The 13,820-nt window shown below is 43.6% G+C and overlaps 1 protein-coding gene across 1 annotated transcript; it reads left to right on the top strand.

Moving 5' to 3' along the window:
* Positions 1-1,479: 1,479 nt before the first annotated feature.
* On the top strand, positions 1,480-12,202 carry LOC116352826 (cyclic AMP-responsive element-binding protein 5-like). The gene is made up of 5 exons (XM_031787574.1): positions 1,480-1,725; positions 8,591-8,657; positions 8,867-8,957; positions 11,047-11,156; positions 11,983-12,202. The coding sequence occupies exons 2-5, from the start codon at positions 8,598-8,600 to the stop codon at positions 12,175-12,177; spliced, it is 456 nt and encodes a 151-aa protein (XP_031643434.1). The 5' UTR covers positions 1,480-1,725; positions 8,591-8,597; the 3' UTR covers positions 12,178-12,202.
* The last annotated feature ends 1,618 nt before the right edge of the window (positions 12,203-13,820 follow it).

Here is a 13,820-nt window from a genome sequence, read left to right as displayed (position 1 = left end):
ACACCCGGCCAAACAACACAGAAATGTAAAACATAGAAAATGAACATAGAATGCCCACCCTAGTCACACCCTGGTCTAACCAAAATAGAGAATAAAAGCCTCTCTATGGCCAGGGCGTGACACAGTCTCCACAGCCTCTGCAGGACATGTAGATATAGGCCTGGCCAAATATGGCATATTAAAACAAATACAAAAGTTAGAGGTTCAACAGAAATTAATTGCTAATTTCTCTGTTGACTATTTCCAGACAAGACTCGGCATGGAAAAGGCATGTTGCACTAGCAACAGAAACATGGTCAAGAAACATGCCTCACAGGAAGCAGAATGAAGACTGAAAGAGCCCTTTGACAACTGCATGGCACTGTTTATATGTGAGCTACCATAGTAATAATGAATTAGCTTCAGAAGTTTCATTACAAAAAACATGGACAAGGTAGCCAAATTTGACCACGCAACAGTAAGCCTATAGACATTAAGTGAAATCATTTTAGTCGATAGTAAGAATGACTTTCACTCAGTCACTGCATAACATCATAAACTGTCCCCTGCACTCCTCCATCAGACACAAGACGTCATCCCATCACCGGCCCATATTTTATAGGCAATCTGAGGCAGCATTACACCTCCTAACGGACTACTGGTGTCAACGTTTCAGTGTGCCATGAGTGGCTCAAGACCTGGTCTGAAATTCTCCCTGGTACCGGTGTTGTGCCGAAAATCTCCCCCCTGACAGAATCCCCCCGCCCCCCTTTCGCGTTCTTCATTGCTGGGACTTGCTTGCTAGTTGAGATTTCCTTCACTCCGTTGTCAGTTTAGCTTACATTTCACTGATCTCGTCATCTCTTTTATGTCTTATTCGACTAGTATTTTTGAAAGTGTAAGGATAATAATTCAGCCATAGCTGTTCTGAAATGTTTATTGCTTGCCAACATTTTACTCCCTCCTCTATGTCAGCCCAACACACATACATTCATTATTAATTTCGGTTGCCTATCCGAAGTTTGAAGTTTGTTCTTTGGAAAGTATTTGACTCTGGTGTGTGTCACAGAAGGTTTTTGACTCTAGCCACAAAATTAAAACAGAAATTATTTGACTCTAGCCACAAAATTAAGGAAATTAGAAGGGGGGAGAGATTTTCAACACAACACCGGCAACGTTTATTTTGTTTGAGACACGTGGTCCTGTAGCCTGCTTTACCACTGGGCTCAGGAATCAATGTGGATTCGTGTTTATTGACATAAAAAGCCATTACGGAATCTCGAAAGTAACTCGAAATACAATATCATACTCATTCACTTAGCCTCCAGTAAATCAACACATTCTGCCCAGAGGTATAACCCACGCTGGGACGTCCTGTACAGGTCTGCGCAAAATCTAGTGACAGACAGACATCCCCCTCACTCCTCCCCTCTGTCCCAAGTTCTGTCTGCCGTCCGGTCCCGCGCACCCAGGCAGCTGTTGAAGGCGGCTGCGGTTCGAGCTAGATGCCAGCCTACAGTAGACTATACGCACGGCATACACTTCTAGTTCCACTGTCCCGAGTCCCGGTAGTAGTAAACCCCGCCCATCCAAAGCGGGACCGCAATGATTTAGAAGTTCAGGAATCCCACGTGACGTCACCTTAGGGGTGATGTAATGCTTCTGTAAATAGAATGTATTGTAATCCTGCCTCAGTCCAACGTGGTTCCTCTCAACCCAGTGCCGCTTCTCCGCTCCACTTGTTAGGTAAGTTTACACAACTGACTTCTATAGCCCACAACTGTACGGCTGGATTGAAAACAACTTTTAGGCTTGCTCGAAGTCAGCGTTTGAAAGATGTTGTGATATATTTGTATGTTGCTTGTGTAAAGTTTAGTGTGTGCAGTGCTGGTCCCGCTTTGGTTCATCGGGCTGCTGCATGTCTATTTGGGTGGTATGACCGCACTCCCCAACCTCGTAGGCTTGTTTATGAGGTGGTCAGGTTGATCCATAACGCGGATCATGTTATTTACAGTAGAGTGGACTGAAGGTTATCAGATGATCTGTATGTGAAGTAGCAGCTTACCCGGGTTGACCTGAGTTGATTGAGGACTTGGTTAGACAGCCTACAGAAAGGGGGGAAGTTGGAAGTTGATTGTTTCGGAAACAACTGCCGAAGTGTTTACGCACGACCAGCTGAAGTTGGACAATCGAACTGACAGGTGTGTGTGTGATGCTGAGTGTGCGCACTGAGTGACCTGTTCACCGTTATTGTTTTTAGCCTACTGTTCCTTTGCATAAGTGCTGAAATTAACCATCGTTTAGCCCTAAACTCTTGGTAAACAAAAACAATGCTAATGTTTGAGTTTGTGTCGTCATCCCACCATGGTATTTGCGATCTTCATTGTTGAGCATGACGTCATGTTGCTTGAGGTCTCCCGCTGAGTGTTGACTGTGCGTTGCTATTGGAAAAACTCATAGGCAAGACAGATTTGCAGAAACAATTTGAGGGGAAGGCTACTCATAGCTTCAATATCACTATCGAATTTGTAGTACAATTTCAGTGAGTAACCTAGTCAAAAATAGTATTCAGATGTATATTTCATAAGTTGTAGTGATGATGATGATGCTGCTGCTGCTGCTGATGATGATAGGGTGATTATTTTTTAGCAGTGACACACACAAACACACACAAATATATGCATGCACCTATGAAGTCACCTCTCCACACATGTGGAGCAGGGGCGGAATATGGTGACTGCTTCAGAGCAGGTTTCAACCTGCCCGGAGCTGTTCCCCAGCACACTGTTCCCTCCCTCTACCAGCACACTGTTCCCTCCCTCTACCAGCACACTGTTCCCTCCCTCTACCAGCACACTGCTCCCTCCCTCTACCAGCACACTGTTCCCTCCCTCTACCAGCACACTGTTCCCTCCCTCTACCAGCACACTGTTCCCTCCCTCTACTAGCACACTGTTCCCTCCCTCTACCAGCACACTGTTCCCTCCCTCTACCAGCACACTGTTCCCTCCCTCTACCAGCACACTGTTTCCTCCCTCTACCAGCACACTGTTCCCTCCTTCTACCAGCACACTGTTCCCTCCCTCTACCAGCACACTGCTCCCTCCCTCTACCAGCTCTCTCTCTCTCTCTCTCTCTCTCTACCTCTTTCCTCTCTCTCTCTCTCTCCACCTCTTTCCCCTCTCTCTCTCCCTCTCCACCTCCTTCCTCTCTCTCTCTCTCTCTCTCTCTCTCTCTCTCTCTCTCTCTCTCTCTCTCTCTCTACCTCTCTCTCTCTCTCTCTCTCTCTCTCTCTCTCTACCTCTTTCCTCTCTCTCTCTCTCTCTCTCTCTCTCTCTCTCTCTCTCTCTCTCTCTCTCTCCACCTCTTTCCCCTCTCTCTCTCCCTCTCCACCTCCTTCCCCTCTCTCTCTCTCTCTCTCTCTCTCTCTCTCTCTCTCTCTCTCTCTCTCTCTCTCTCTCTACCTCTCTCTCTCTCTCTCTCTCCACCTCTTTCCCCTCTCTCTCACCCTCTCTCCACCTCTTTCCTCTCTCTCTCTCTCTCTCTCTCTCTCTCTCTCTCTCTCTCTCTCTCTCTCTCTCTCTCTCTCTCTCTCTCTCTCTCTCTCCCTCTCTCTCTTTCTCTCTCTCCTCCTGTGCTCTAATCCTGTGCCTCTCTTCCCCTCCTCTCCCTGTCGCTCACCTTGTACATCTCTCTTTACCCCTCCTCCTCTTTTCTCTCCTCTCTGTCAGAACCTTAACATCAGTATCCACTTACAGTGTGAGTGTGTCCGTATATTCCCCTTCAACCTAAACAGATCCCCACTCTCTCTCAGGTGAAACCTGCCTAAGTGAAGTTTGAAGCATAATGTGTGGGTACCTTTCTTATCTCTTAATAAACTGGAAAAGCCTTCTCAGAGGACTCTTCCGGGTAAGAACCAAAACACTTTCACGGTTTATTGAAGTGTTATAGTTGCAGGTTCACATCTAAAGCCTTTTCTTTTGGGGTGTTGCTATAGGCCACCGAGTGCTAACGGTCTGTATGTAGATCATATGTGTGAAATGCTTGATAGTGTATGTGATGTAAACAAAGAGGTCTACCTTCTTGGGGACCTGAATATTGACTGGTTTTCATCAAGCTGTCCGCTCAAGAGGAAGCTTCTCACTGTAACCAGTACCTGAAATCTGGTTCAGGGGTGTTTACAAACTCTACAGGACCAAGTTCATCCACATGTATTGATCACATTTTTATTAATACGGTAGAACTTTGTTCTAAAGCTGTATACGTACCCATTGGATGCAGTGATCACAATATAGTGGCTATATCCAGGAAAGCCAAGGTTCCAACAGCTGGGCCTAAAATAGTGTATAAGACATCAGCCAAAAGATGTTGCTGTGACTCTTATGTGGATGAGGTTAAAAATATTTGTTGGTGTGATGTGATTAATTAGGAGCATCCAGGCACTGCATTTGATGAATTCATGAAATTGCTTCTTCCAATTAATGATAAACATGCACCTGCCAAAAAATGATTGTTAGAACTGTCAAGGCTCCATAGATTGATGAGGAATAAAACAACTGTATGGTTGAAAGAGATGGATCAAAAGGAGTGGCTAATACATCTGGCAGCACATCTTACTGGCTGACTTACTGCAAATTGAGAAATTGTGTGACTAAACACAACCAAAAGAAGAAGAAACTGTATTATGAAGCCAAGATCAATGATATTAAGTATGATGGAGTACTTTAAATGAAATTATGGGCAGAAATACAAATTCAACTCTGTCTTTCATGGAATGAGATGGCTTATTCATCACAAAAAAAACATTTGATGTTGCCAATTATTTTAGTTATTACTTCAATGGCAAAGTGGGTAAACTTAGGCAGGAAATGCCAACAATGAACAGTGAGCCATCATATTCATACATTAAAAAAACTAATTATGAAAGAAAAGCATTGCAAGTTTGAGTTTTGTAAAGTTAGTGAGGGAAAGTGTGACAAACCTTCTGGCATTGACAATTTAAATGGAAAGCTACTGAGGATGGTAGCTGAGTCTGTAGCCACTCCTACTGAGGATGGTAGCTGACTCTATAGCCACTCCTATCTGTCATATCTTTAATCTGAGCCTAGAGGAAAGTCTTTGTCCTCAGGCCTGGAGGGAAGCCAAAGTCATTCCGCTACCCAAGAGTCATAAAGCGGCCTTTACTGGTTCTAACAGCAGAGCTATCAGCTTGCTGCCAGCTCTTAGCAAACTGTTGGAAAACATTGTGTTAGACCAAATACATTGCTATTTCTCTGTAAACATATTAACAACAGACTTTCAGCATGCTTATAGAGAAGGGCACTCAACAAGTACTGCACTGACACAAATTACGGATGATTGGTTGAAAGAAATTGATAACAAGAAGATTGTGGGAGCTGTACTTTTAGATTTCAGTGCAGCCTTTGATATTATTGACCATAACCAATTGTTGAAAAAACATATGTGTTATGGCTTTTAAACCTCTGCCATATTGTGGATTCAGAGCTATCTATCTAATAGAACTCAAAATGTTTTCTTTACTGAGAGCTCCAATAATGTCAATCATATAGAGCGTGGTGTACCACAGGGAAGCTCTCTAGGCCCTCTAGTCTTTTTATTTATTTTTAACCAATGACCTACCACTGGCATTAAACAAAGCATGTGTGTCCATGTATGCTGATGATTCAACCAAATACGCATTGGCAACCACAGCTAATGAAGTCCCTGAAACCCTTAACAAAGTGTTGCAGTCTGTTTTGGAATGGGTGGACAGTAATAAACTGGTCCTAAACATCTCTAAAACTAAGAGCATTGTATTTGGTACAAATCATTCCCTAAATTCTAGACCTCAGCTGAATCTGGTAATGAATGGTGTGGCTGTTGAACAAGTTGAGCAGACTAAATGACTTGGCATTACCTTAGATTAAACTGTTATGGTCAAAACATATAGATTCAATAGTTGTAAATATGTGGAGAGGTATGCCCGCAAAAAAGAGATGCTCTGCTTTTTTGACACCACACTCCAAAAAGTCCTGCAGGCTCTAGTTGTCTTATCTTGATTCTTGTCCAGTCGTGTGGTCGAGTACTGCAAGGAAAGACCTAATTAAGCTGCAGCTGGCCTAGAACAGAGCGGCACGTCTTGCTGTTCATTGTAATCAGAGGGCTGATATAAATACTATGCATGCCAGTCTCTCTTGGCTAAGAGTTTAGGAGAGACTGACTGCATCACTGTGTTGAAATCCCAAATTGTTTGCATAGTCAACTTACACACAGCTCTGACACACACACACTTACCCCACCAGACATGCCACCAGAGGTCATTTCACAGTCCCCAAATCCAGAACAAATTCAAGAAAGCGTACAATATTATTTAGAGCCATTATTGCATGGAACTTTGTTCCATCTCATATTGCTCAAATGAACAGCAAAACTGGTTTAAAAAAACAGATAAAGCAACACCTCACAGTACAACGCCATATTTGACCAAGATAGTTTGTGTGTATGTACTGATATGTAGACTACATGTGCCTTTACAATTTTTTTTATGTAGTTCTGTCCATGAGCTGTTCTTATCTATTAATGTTCTGTATTATGTCATGTTTCATGTTTTGTGCGGACTCCAGGAAGAGTAGCTGCTGCTTTTGCAACAGCTAATAGGGATCCTAATAAAATACCAATAGCAAATACCAAGGAGTTTACCAACCAACCAACCCAGCTCTCCTCATAAGACCACATAAGACCTCATAAAATCCAGGCATCAGCTCTCCTGAAAGTCTTTTTGTCCTGACTCTGACATACACGCTCTGGATGAATTCCAAATGGCACCCTATTCCCTATACAGTATAGTGCACTACTTTTGACCAAGCCACATAGGGTGCCATTCGGGACACACACTCTTTCTGACACGGCTGTGAGGAATGCCTTGGGTGACAGAGTTCACTAGGTCCTGGTCTCAGTGGAAAATGAAGAGTTAGCACTTCTAATAGTTCATAATTACCCCCCATCAACCCCCCCCCCCCCCCCCTACTCCATCTTCATTTCACTGCTGCAGTAAGGGTCAGCTGGGGGTTGGCTTGAACCCTCTCTCTCAAGTCTCAATGCTTTCTCTCTCTCAAGTTTCAAATCTCAATGCGTTTTTTTTCTTCAGGAATGGAATTTATGGAGTTTTTCTCTTCCACCTAACAAAGGGAATCACAGCCAAGGCCTACGCTACAGATGCAGTGAAATGTATTGTCACCCTTGCACTTTACAATGGAGCGCAATGGATCAGAATGTTCTGTTTTCTCTTTCAAAACTGGTTGAATGTTTTTTTTTTTAAACCCTGTAGGCCCTTGCAACTTAACACAGGTGAGATAAATTTCAATTGCCGAGAATCATTTGCCTCCAATCAAATTCATTTGAATTTTGAATAATTTGTTCCAGGTCATTTTTGGCATTGAAGTGAAAAATCTCCATTTCAGTTAAAGTAATTTTTTTTGTGGTCCTGTCAATCAAACACATACAAGTTTAAACATCGATTGTTTTTTCAATTTTAACTTATTTTAGAAGGAATAGTGAATCGTGCAAGGGTGCCAATAGATTTGACCACATCTGCATACTTAAGCTTAAACCATCTTAAGTGAATATTCTGCCTAGGGTAAGAGTTTCATTCAGGGAGAATCAGTTACGTGAAGATTCTGCCTGGGGTAAGAGTTTCATTCAGGGAGAATCAGTTACGTGAAGATTCTGCCTGAGGTAAGAGTTTAATTCAGGCAGATCAGTTAAGTCAGGATTCTGCCTGGGGTAAGAGTTTCATTCAGGGAGAATCAGTTAAGTGAATATTCTGCCTGAGGTAAGAGTTTAATTCAGGCAGATCAGTTAAGTCAGGATTCTGCCTAGGGTAAGAGTTTCATTCAGGCAGATCAGTTAAGTCAGGATTCTGCCTAGGGTAAGAGTTTCATTCAGGCAGATCAGTTAAGTCAGGATTCTGCCTAGGGTAAGAGTTTCATTCAGGCAGATCAGTTAAGTCAGGATTCTGCCTGGGGTAAGAGTTTCATTCAGGGAGAATCAGTTAAGTGAATATTCTGCCTGAGGTAAGAGTTTAATTCAGGCAGATCAGTTAAGTCAGGATTCTGCCTAGGGTAAGAGTTTCATTCAGGCACATCAGTTAAGTCAGGATTCTGCCTGAGGTCACATTGATCCTGACTGGATCATTTTCCCTGACATAAGGTTCCGTCCCAAAATGTAAATGTAAATCTCCTCTTGTCTCTCTGACTGTAGGTTTGTCTCTCCTCTGGTCTCTCTGACTGTAGGTTTGTCTCTCCTCTGGTCTCTCTGACTGTAGGTTTGTCTCTCCTCTTGTCTCTCTGACTGTAGGTTTGTCTCTCCTCTGGTCTCTCTGACTGTAGGTTTGTCTCTCCTCTTGTCTCTCTGACTGTAGGTTTGTCTCTCCTCTGGTCTCTCTGACTGTAGGTTTGTCTCTCCTCTGGTCTCTCTGACTGTAGGTTTGTCTCTCCTCTTGTCTCTCTGACTTTAGGTTTGTCTCTCCTCTGGTCTCTCTGACTGTAGGTTTGTCTCTCCTCTTGTCTCTCTGACTGTAGGTTTGTCTCTCCTCTGGTCTCTCTGACTGTAGGTTTGTAATGGAGATGAATGATGAACAGGACCGGCCCTATGGATGCAGCACTCCTGGCTGCTCACAGGTCAGTGTCTGTGTGTGTGTGTGTGTGTGTGTGTGTACTTGTGCGTGTGACCGCGTACCTCTAGTAAAGAATCCCCTCACCACATGATGATTTGATATCTAATATCTGATTTCACCTTTATAAAGATTTTATAAATCATGCCATTTTATGAATTATTCCACAAATCAATGTGAGCATGCTAAGTTGAGCTCTCTCTTCGCCCCATACAGCGGTTTCAAACAGAAGACCACCTGATGATCCACAGACACAAGCATGAGATGACCCTCAAGTTCTCCTCCATCAAGACTGATCCCCTCGCAGGTGACAATAACATTTATAGACAGCATAGAGAGGACATTAGCTTTGTAATGGTGATTTATTTCTATTCCGTTTAAACTGCGGTATGCCACTGCCTCCACTACCATAGAATTTAGTGTCCCCTGTTTTCACACTCTTTTCCCCTTTCTGTCTCAATTTCTGTCTCAATTTCTGTCTCAATTTCTCACCCTCTTTTTTTCTCTTTCTCTGTTCGTGTTTTGCCCTTATTAACTTATTACCTAGAGTTCTTTATTTGTTTCACTAATGTTCTCAGTCTGTCAGGTTTTCTTAGTGTCTAACGGGTCGCTCTGAACTTATGACAATATTTATTTTCCCTTCTGTCCTGTGGAATACGAGTCTCCTTATCAGCTTTATACCTCCCCCCCTCCTCTCTCCCTTCCCCATTCATGCCCCCTTCACCCCTCTGACTGACTATCTGTCACTCAAGCTTAGTGTTGTCTGGTTCTGTTGTGTCTGCGTCCGGGCCTAGGAGAGACCAAAAAATGCTGCCCCCTCCATAAAACTAGAATAGTCCAAGTAAGCAAAATTATGTTAAAAAGACGTGTCAACTACATATTATCCAGACATTGGAGTTAAATTCAATTTAGTTTCTGGATGAAAGGTGAAAATACGTATTTTCCTGAAATGTAAAATGCTTATTTTCTGGACATTGAAATTAGGTTCATTTTTGGTTCTGAATTCAAGTTAAAAATACTTATTTTCCGGATGTTGAAATCAGGCTCATTTTTGGTTCTGAATCAAAGTTGAAAATACATCATTTATAGACGCCTATGTTTGGGGCAAATCAAAGCTGGTCCACCATCTATGATTGGTTCAGATTTAGTCCGGAGCGGACCAAAAACAGATGTCCGTGGATGTGGAAATCAAAGCACCAAAAAAAGACGTCCAAAAGGCATCGATGAAGGTCCGTGTTTACTGATGAGTGTGTTGCCTGAAATGTAATTTTATGAATGCCCATCTATGTGGTAAACCTACCATTTGTAAAACACCCCCCCCCAAAAAAGATGATTTATCTGAGATCATTTTTTGACGGAACATTGGTGGAGTGCCGCAGCGATGCATCTCTCCAACAGCACCCTGGTGAGGCACGCTGGGAATGGACAAGCTAAATATTTTGCACCCCCACCTTTGACAAAAGTGTGTGAGAACAGGGGACACTAAATTCTATGGTAGTGGAGGCAGCTAAAAATACCATATGCCACTGGTTGAGAGAAAATGTCATTGTTTAGGGGCAGAATGATGTGAGGTTGTATGTGTTATTGGAGGTGTGTCTTGGTCAGTTTAATTCAGAAAATGACGCCCTCATCAATCTGCTACCACCTAATCCTGCCTAATGAGCGGGCCGGCAGTGTTGTGTGTGTGTGTGTGTATGAGCACTCGTATGCGTGCACGTGTGTGTGTGTGTGTGTATGAGCACTCGTATGTGCTTGTGTGTGTGTGTGTATGTGTGGGTGTGTGTGTGTGTGTGTGTGTGTGTGACCTCTCTTCAGTGGTTGATGAAGCACTGAGCACTGGTGGCCAAGGCTCAGCCTCAGAAAAAAACACTCTCGATCCTATCAGTCTGTTACCGTGGCAACTGCTCTCTGTCTGGGTTTTAACAGCTCTGTTGACCTTTGACCCCAACAGTCGGGTTCTCTTCTGCAGGGGCATGTAAACACTCAGTCCTCCTGGAGGAAATCTTCTGTCAAAACAAAGGATTGCTGAGCCTGTGACTCTTGACTGCTGACCTTGTGACCTTTCAACCCTGATAGTTTAGACTACAATGGAGAGATGCAGTCAGACTGATCTTATCCCCTTCCCCAATCCGAACCTTAACCATTAGTGGGGAAGATGCAAAAGTGACCCAAGATCAGCAGCTAGGAACAGGCTACGCTATGCAGGTTGAACATAGTTGTAGTGATGTTGAAACCATGCTAGCTGTATGCTGTCGGAGATGCTGGTTTATATCTGTCTCTGCAGTCACCAAAACCTCTCTGTGCACTCTGATATAGGCTATAGTAATATCATGGTTGTTATGATATCTGTTTGATGCTTAATGTCTGTTTTCTATCTCTGTGCTGTGTGTGATCAGACCAGACCCCAACGCCGACCCGTTTCCTGCGTAACTGTGAGGAGGTGGGTCTCTTCAATGAGATCGAACAGGAGTTCTGCCAGGCACAGGAGGAGCAGAACAACAAACAGGTCAGATGCAAAAAACAACATTTCTCATGATCCTCAGACGTATACAGCAAGCGGATGAAACTTGTGTCATTTATCATGACAATATTCATTGAACTACCACATTGAGCCAACACAGTAGACAGCATACTGATAGCATTGCATGCTAGGTTTCAAGGCTCTCGTATGAAAATAGCAAATGGAACAGACAAACAAATAGGAGACCTTCACCAGGTTAGTAGGTATTTTGATTGACAGGTCTGGCAAGTATTTTGATTGACAGGTCTGGCAAGTATTTTGATTGACAGGTCTGGCAGGTATATTGATTCATAGGTCTGGAAGGTATTGTGATTGACAGATCTGGCAGGTATTTTGATTGACATGTCTTGCAGATATTTTGATTGACAGATCTGGCAGGTAAGGATTTTGTCTGACAGGGAAGTATTTGAGTGACAGGTGAGTGTGAGGAAGAGTCAGATAGACAGACAGACAGACTGGTTTAGATGTTTGAGCAGGTAACAAACACCAGGCGATCACATTCTCAGCATGGTAAGCAGCCAGGCAGACTGAAAAACAACTGACACTCACTCACCCACACCCACACACACACGAACACGCACGTACACACACACACACACACACACACACACACACACACACACACACACACACACACACACACACACACACACACACACACACACACACTATGCCACAGACCCACAACACACACACACAATGCCACACACTCCAAGATGTAAAATGTTACGTAGAAGTGTGTATTTATTCAAACATCAAAAACAGAATACATATTATAACTGGTCTCCTCTCCCTCTTCTCTGTCCTCTAGACTCAGAATCTCCCTCAGAATGGATCATCATGTGCCAATCAGCCCCAGGCACAGCCCCACTCCCAACACCAACCACCGCCCCATGGTGGTATGAGGGGTATAAGCTGCAGCATGGCTGGCCAACAAGCACTGCCCTCTGCCCAGTCCAACTCAGTCATCACCCAGGCCCCCTCCATGCTCACACACTCAGGGTAAATACACAGAGACAAAGATTGACACAAACACACACACAAACAAACACACACACACACACACACACACACACACACACAAAAACACACAGATTTTCTTTCTCATCATGTTACTGCCGCCTGCTTCCTGTCTCTCTCTCTCTCTCTCTGTTCTCTCCCCCTCCCTCCCTCCTTGTACCTCTCTCCCCCTCTGCTGTGTAACCATCACTTGTTCTGTCTGGAGATGGCTGTCATTCCCCAGACAGTCTCCTTTATTAGGCCTTTATGAATGAGAGAGAGAGAGGTGGAGAGGGTATTGAGAGAGGGGAAGGTGGTGTGGTAACATGGCTGTGGTTATCACACGGCAGAACAGGGAGATTAGGCATGACTCTGTCTTTCCTTTCAACTCCTGACATCTGGTCCTGCTTTCTAGAACCTGTCACACATACAGTTATTAACTAAATAAAGGTCAAATTAAACATTTAAACATTCAAATCAATGTACTAACTAGAGATAAAGGTAGAACATGTTATCTGTTGTGTGTGAGGAAGAGAGTTGAATTGTCTAGTCATTTCATGTGCTGGACAGATGGTATGTTATTGATATCGTATAACAAACCTTGATGAACTCTTACGTCACTCTTCTGGCCAATTGGTGACATTCATTGATCAATTCAGAATCTACGTTTCAGATCCTGTAGATACTGCTGCTAGAGGTCTATTTCAGATCCTGTAGACACTGCTGCTAGAGGCCTATTTCAGATCCTGTAGACACTGCTGCTAGAGGTCTATTTCAGATCCTGTAGATACTGCTGCTAGAGGTCTATTTCAGATCCTGTAGACACTGCTGCTAGAGGTCTATTTCAGATCCTGTAGACACTGCTGCTAGAGGTCTATTTCAGATCCTGTAGACACTGCTGCTAGAGGTCTATTTCAGATCCTGTAGACACTGCTGCTAGAGGTCTATTTCAGAACCTGTAGACACTGCTGCTAGAGGCCTATTTCAGATCCTATAGACACTGCTGCTAGAGGTCTATTTCAGAACCTGTAGACACTGCTGCTAGAGGTCTATTTCATAACCAGTAGACACTGCTGCTAGAGGTCTATTTCATAACCAGTAGACACTGCTGCTATAGGTCTATTTCAGATCCTGTAGACACTGCTGCTATAGGTCTATTTCATAACCAGTAGACACTGCTGCTAGAGGCCTATTTCATAACCAGTGGACACTGCTGCTATAGGTCTATTTCAGATCCTGTAGACACTGCTGCTAGAGGCCTATTTCAGATCCTGTAGACACTGCTGCTAGAGGCCTATTTCAGATCCTGTAGACACTGCTGCTAGAGGTCTATTTCAGATCCTGTAGGCACTGCTGCTAGAGGCCTATTTCATAACCAGTAGACACTGCTGCTAGAGGTCTATTTCAGAACCTGTAGACACTGCTGCTAGAGGTCTATTTCAGATCCTGTAGACACTGCTGCTAGAGGTCTATTTCATAACCAGTAGACACTGCTGCTATAGGTCTATTTCAGATCCTGTAGACACTGCTGCTAGAGGTCTATTTCAGATCCTGTAGATACTGCTGCTAGAGGTCTATTTCAGATCCTGTAGACACTGCTGCTAGAGGTCTATTTCAGATCCTGTAGACACTGCTGCTAGAGGTCTATTT

This window comes from Oncorhynchus kisutch, linkage group LG14 (assembly GCF_002021735.2).
Source record: "Oncorhynchus kisutch isolate 150728-3 linkage group LG14, Okis_V2, whole genome shotgun sequence".
NCBI lineage: Eukaryota > Metazoa > Chordata > Actinopteri > Salmoniformes > Salmonidae > Oncorhynchus > Oncorhynchus kisutch.
This window is presented reverse-complemented; position numbering and strand designations above follow the sequence as displayed.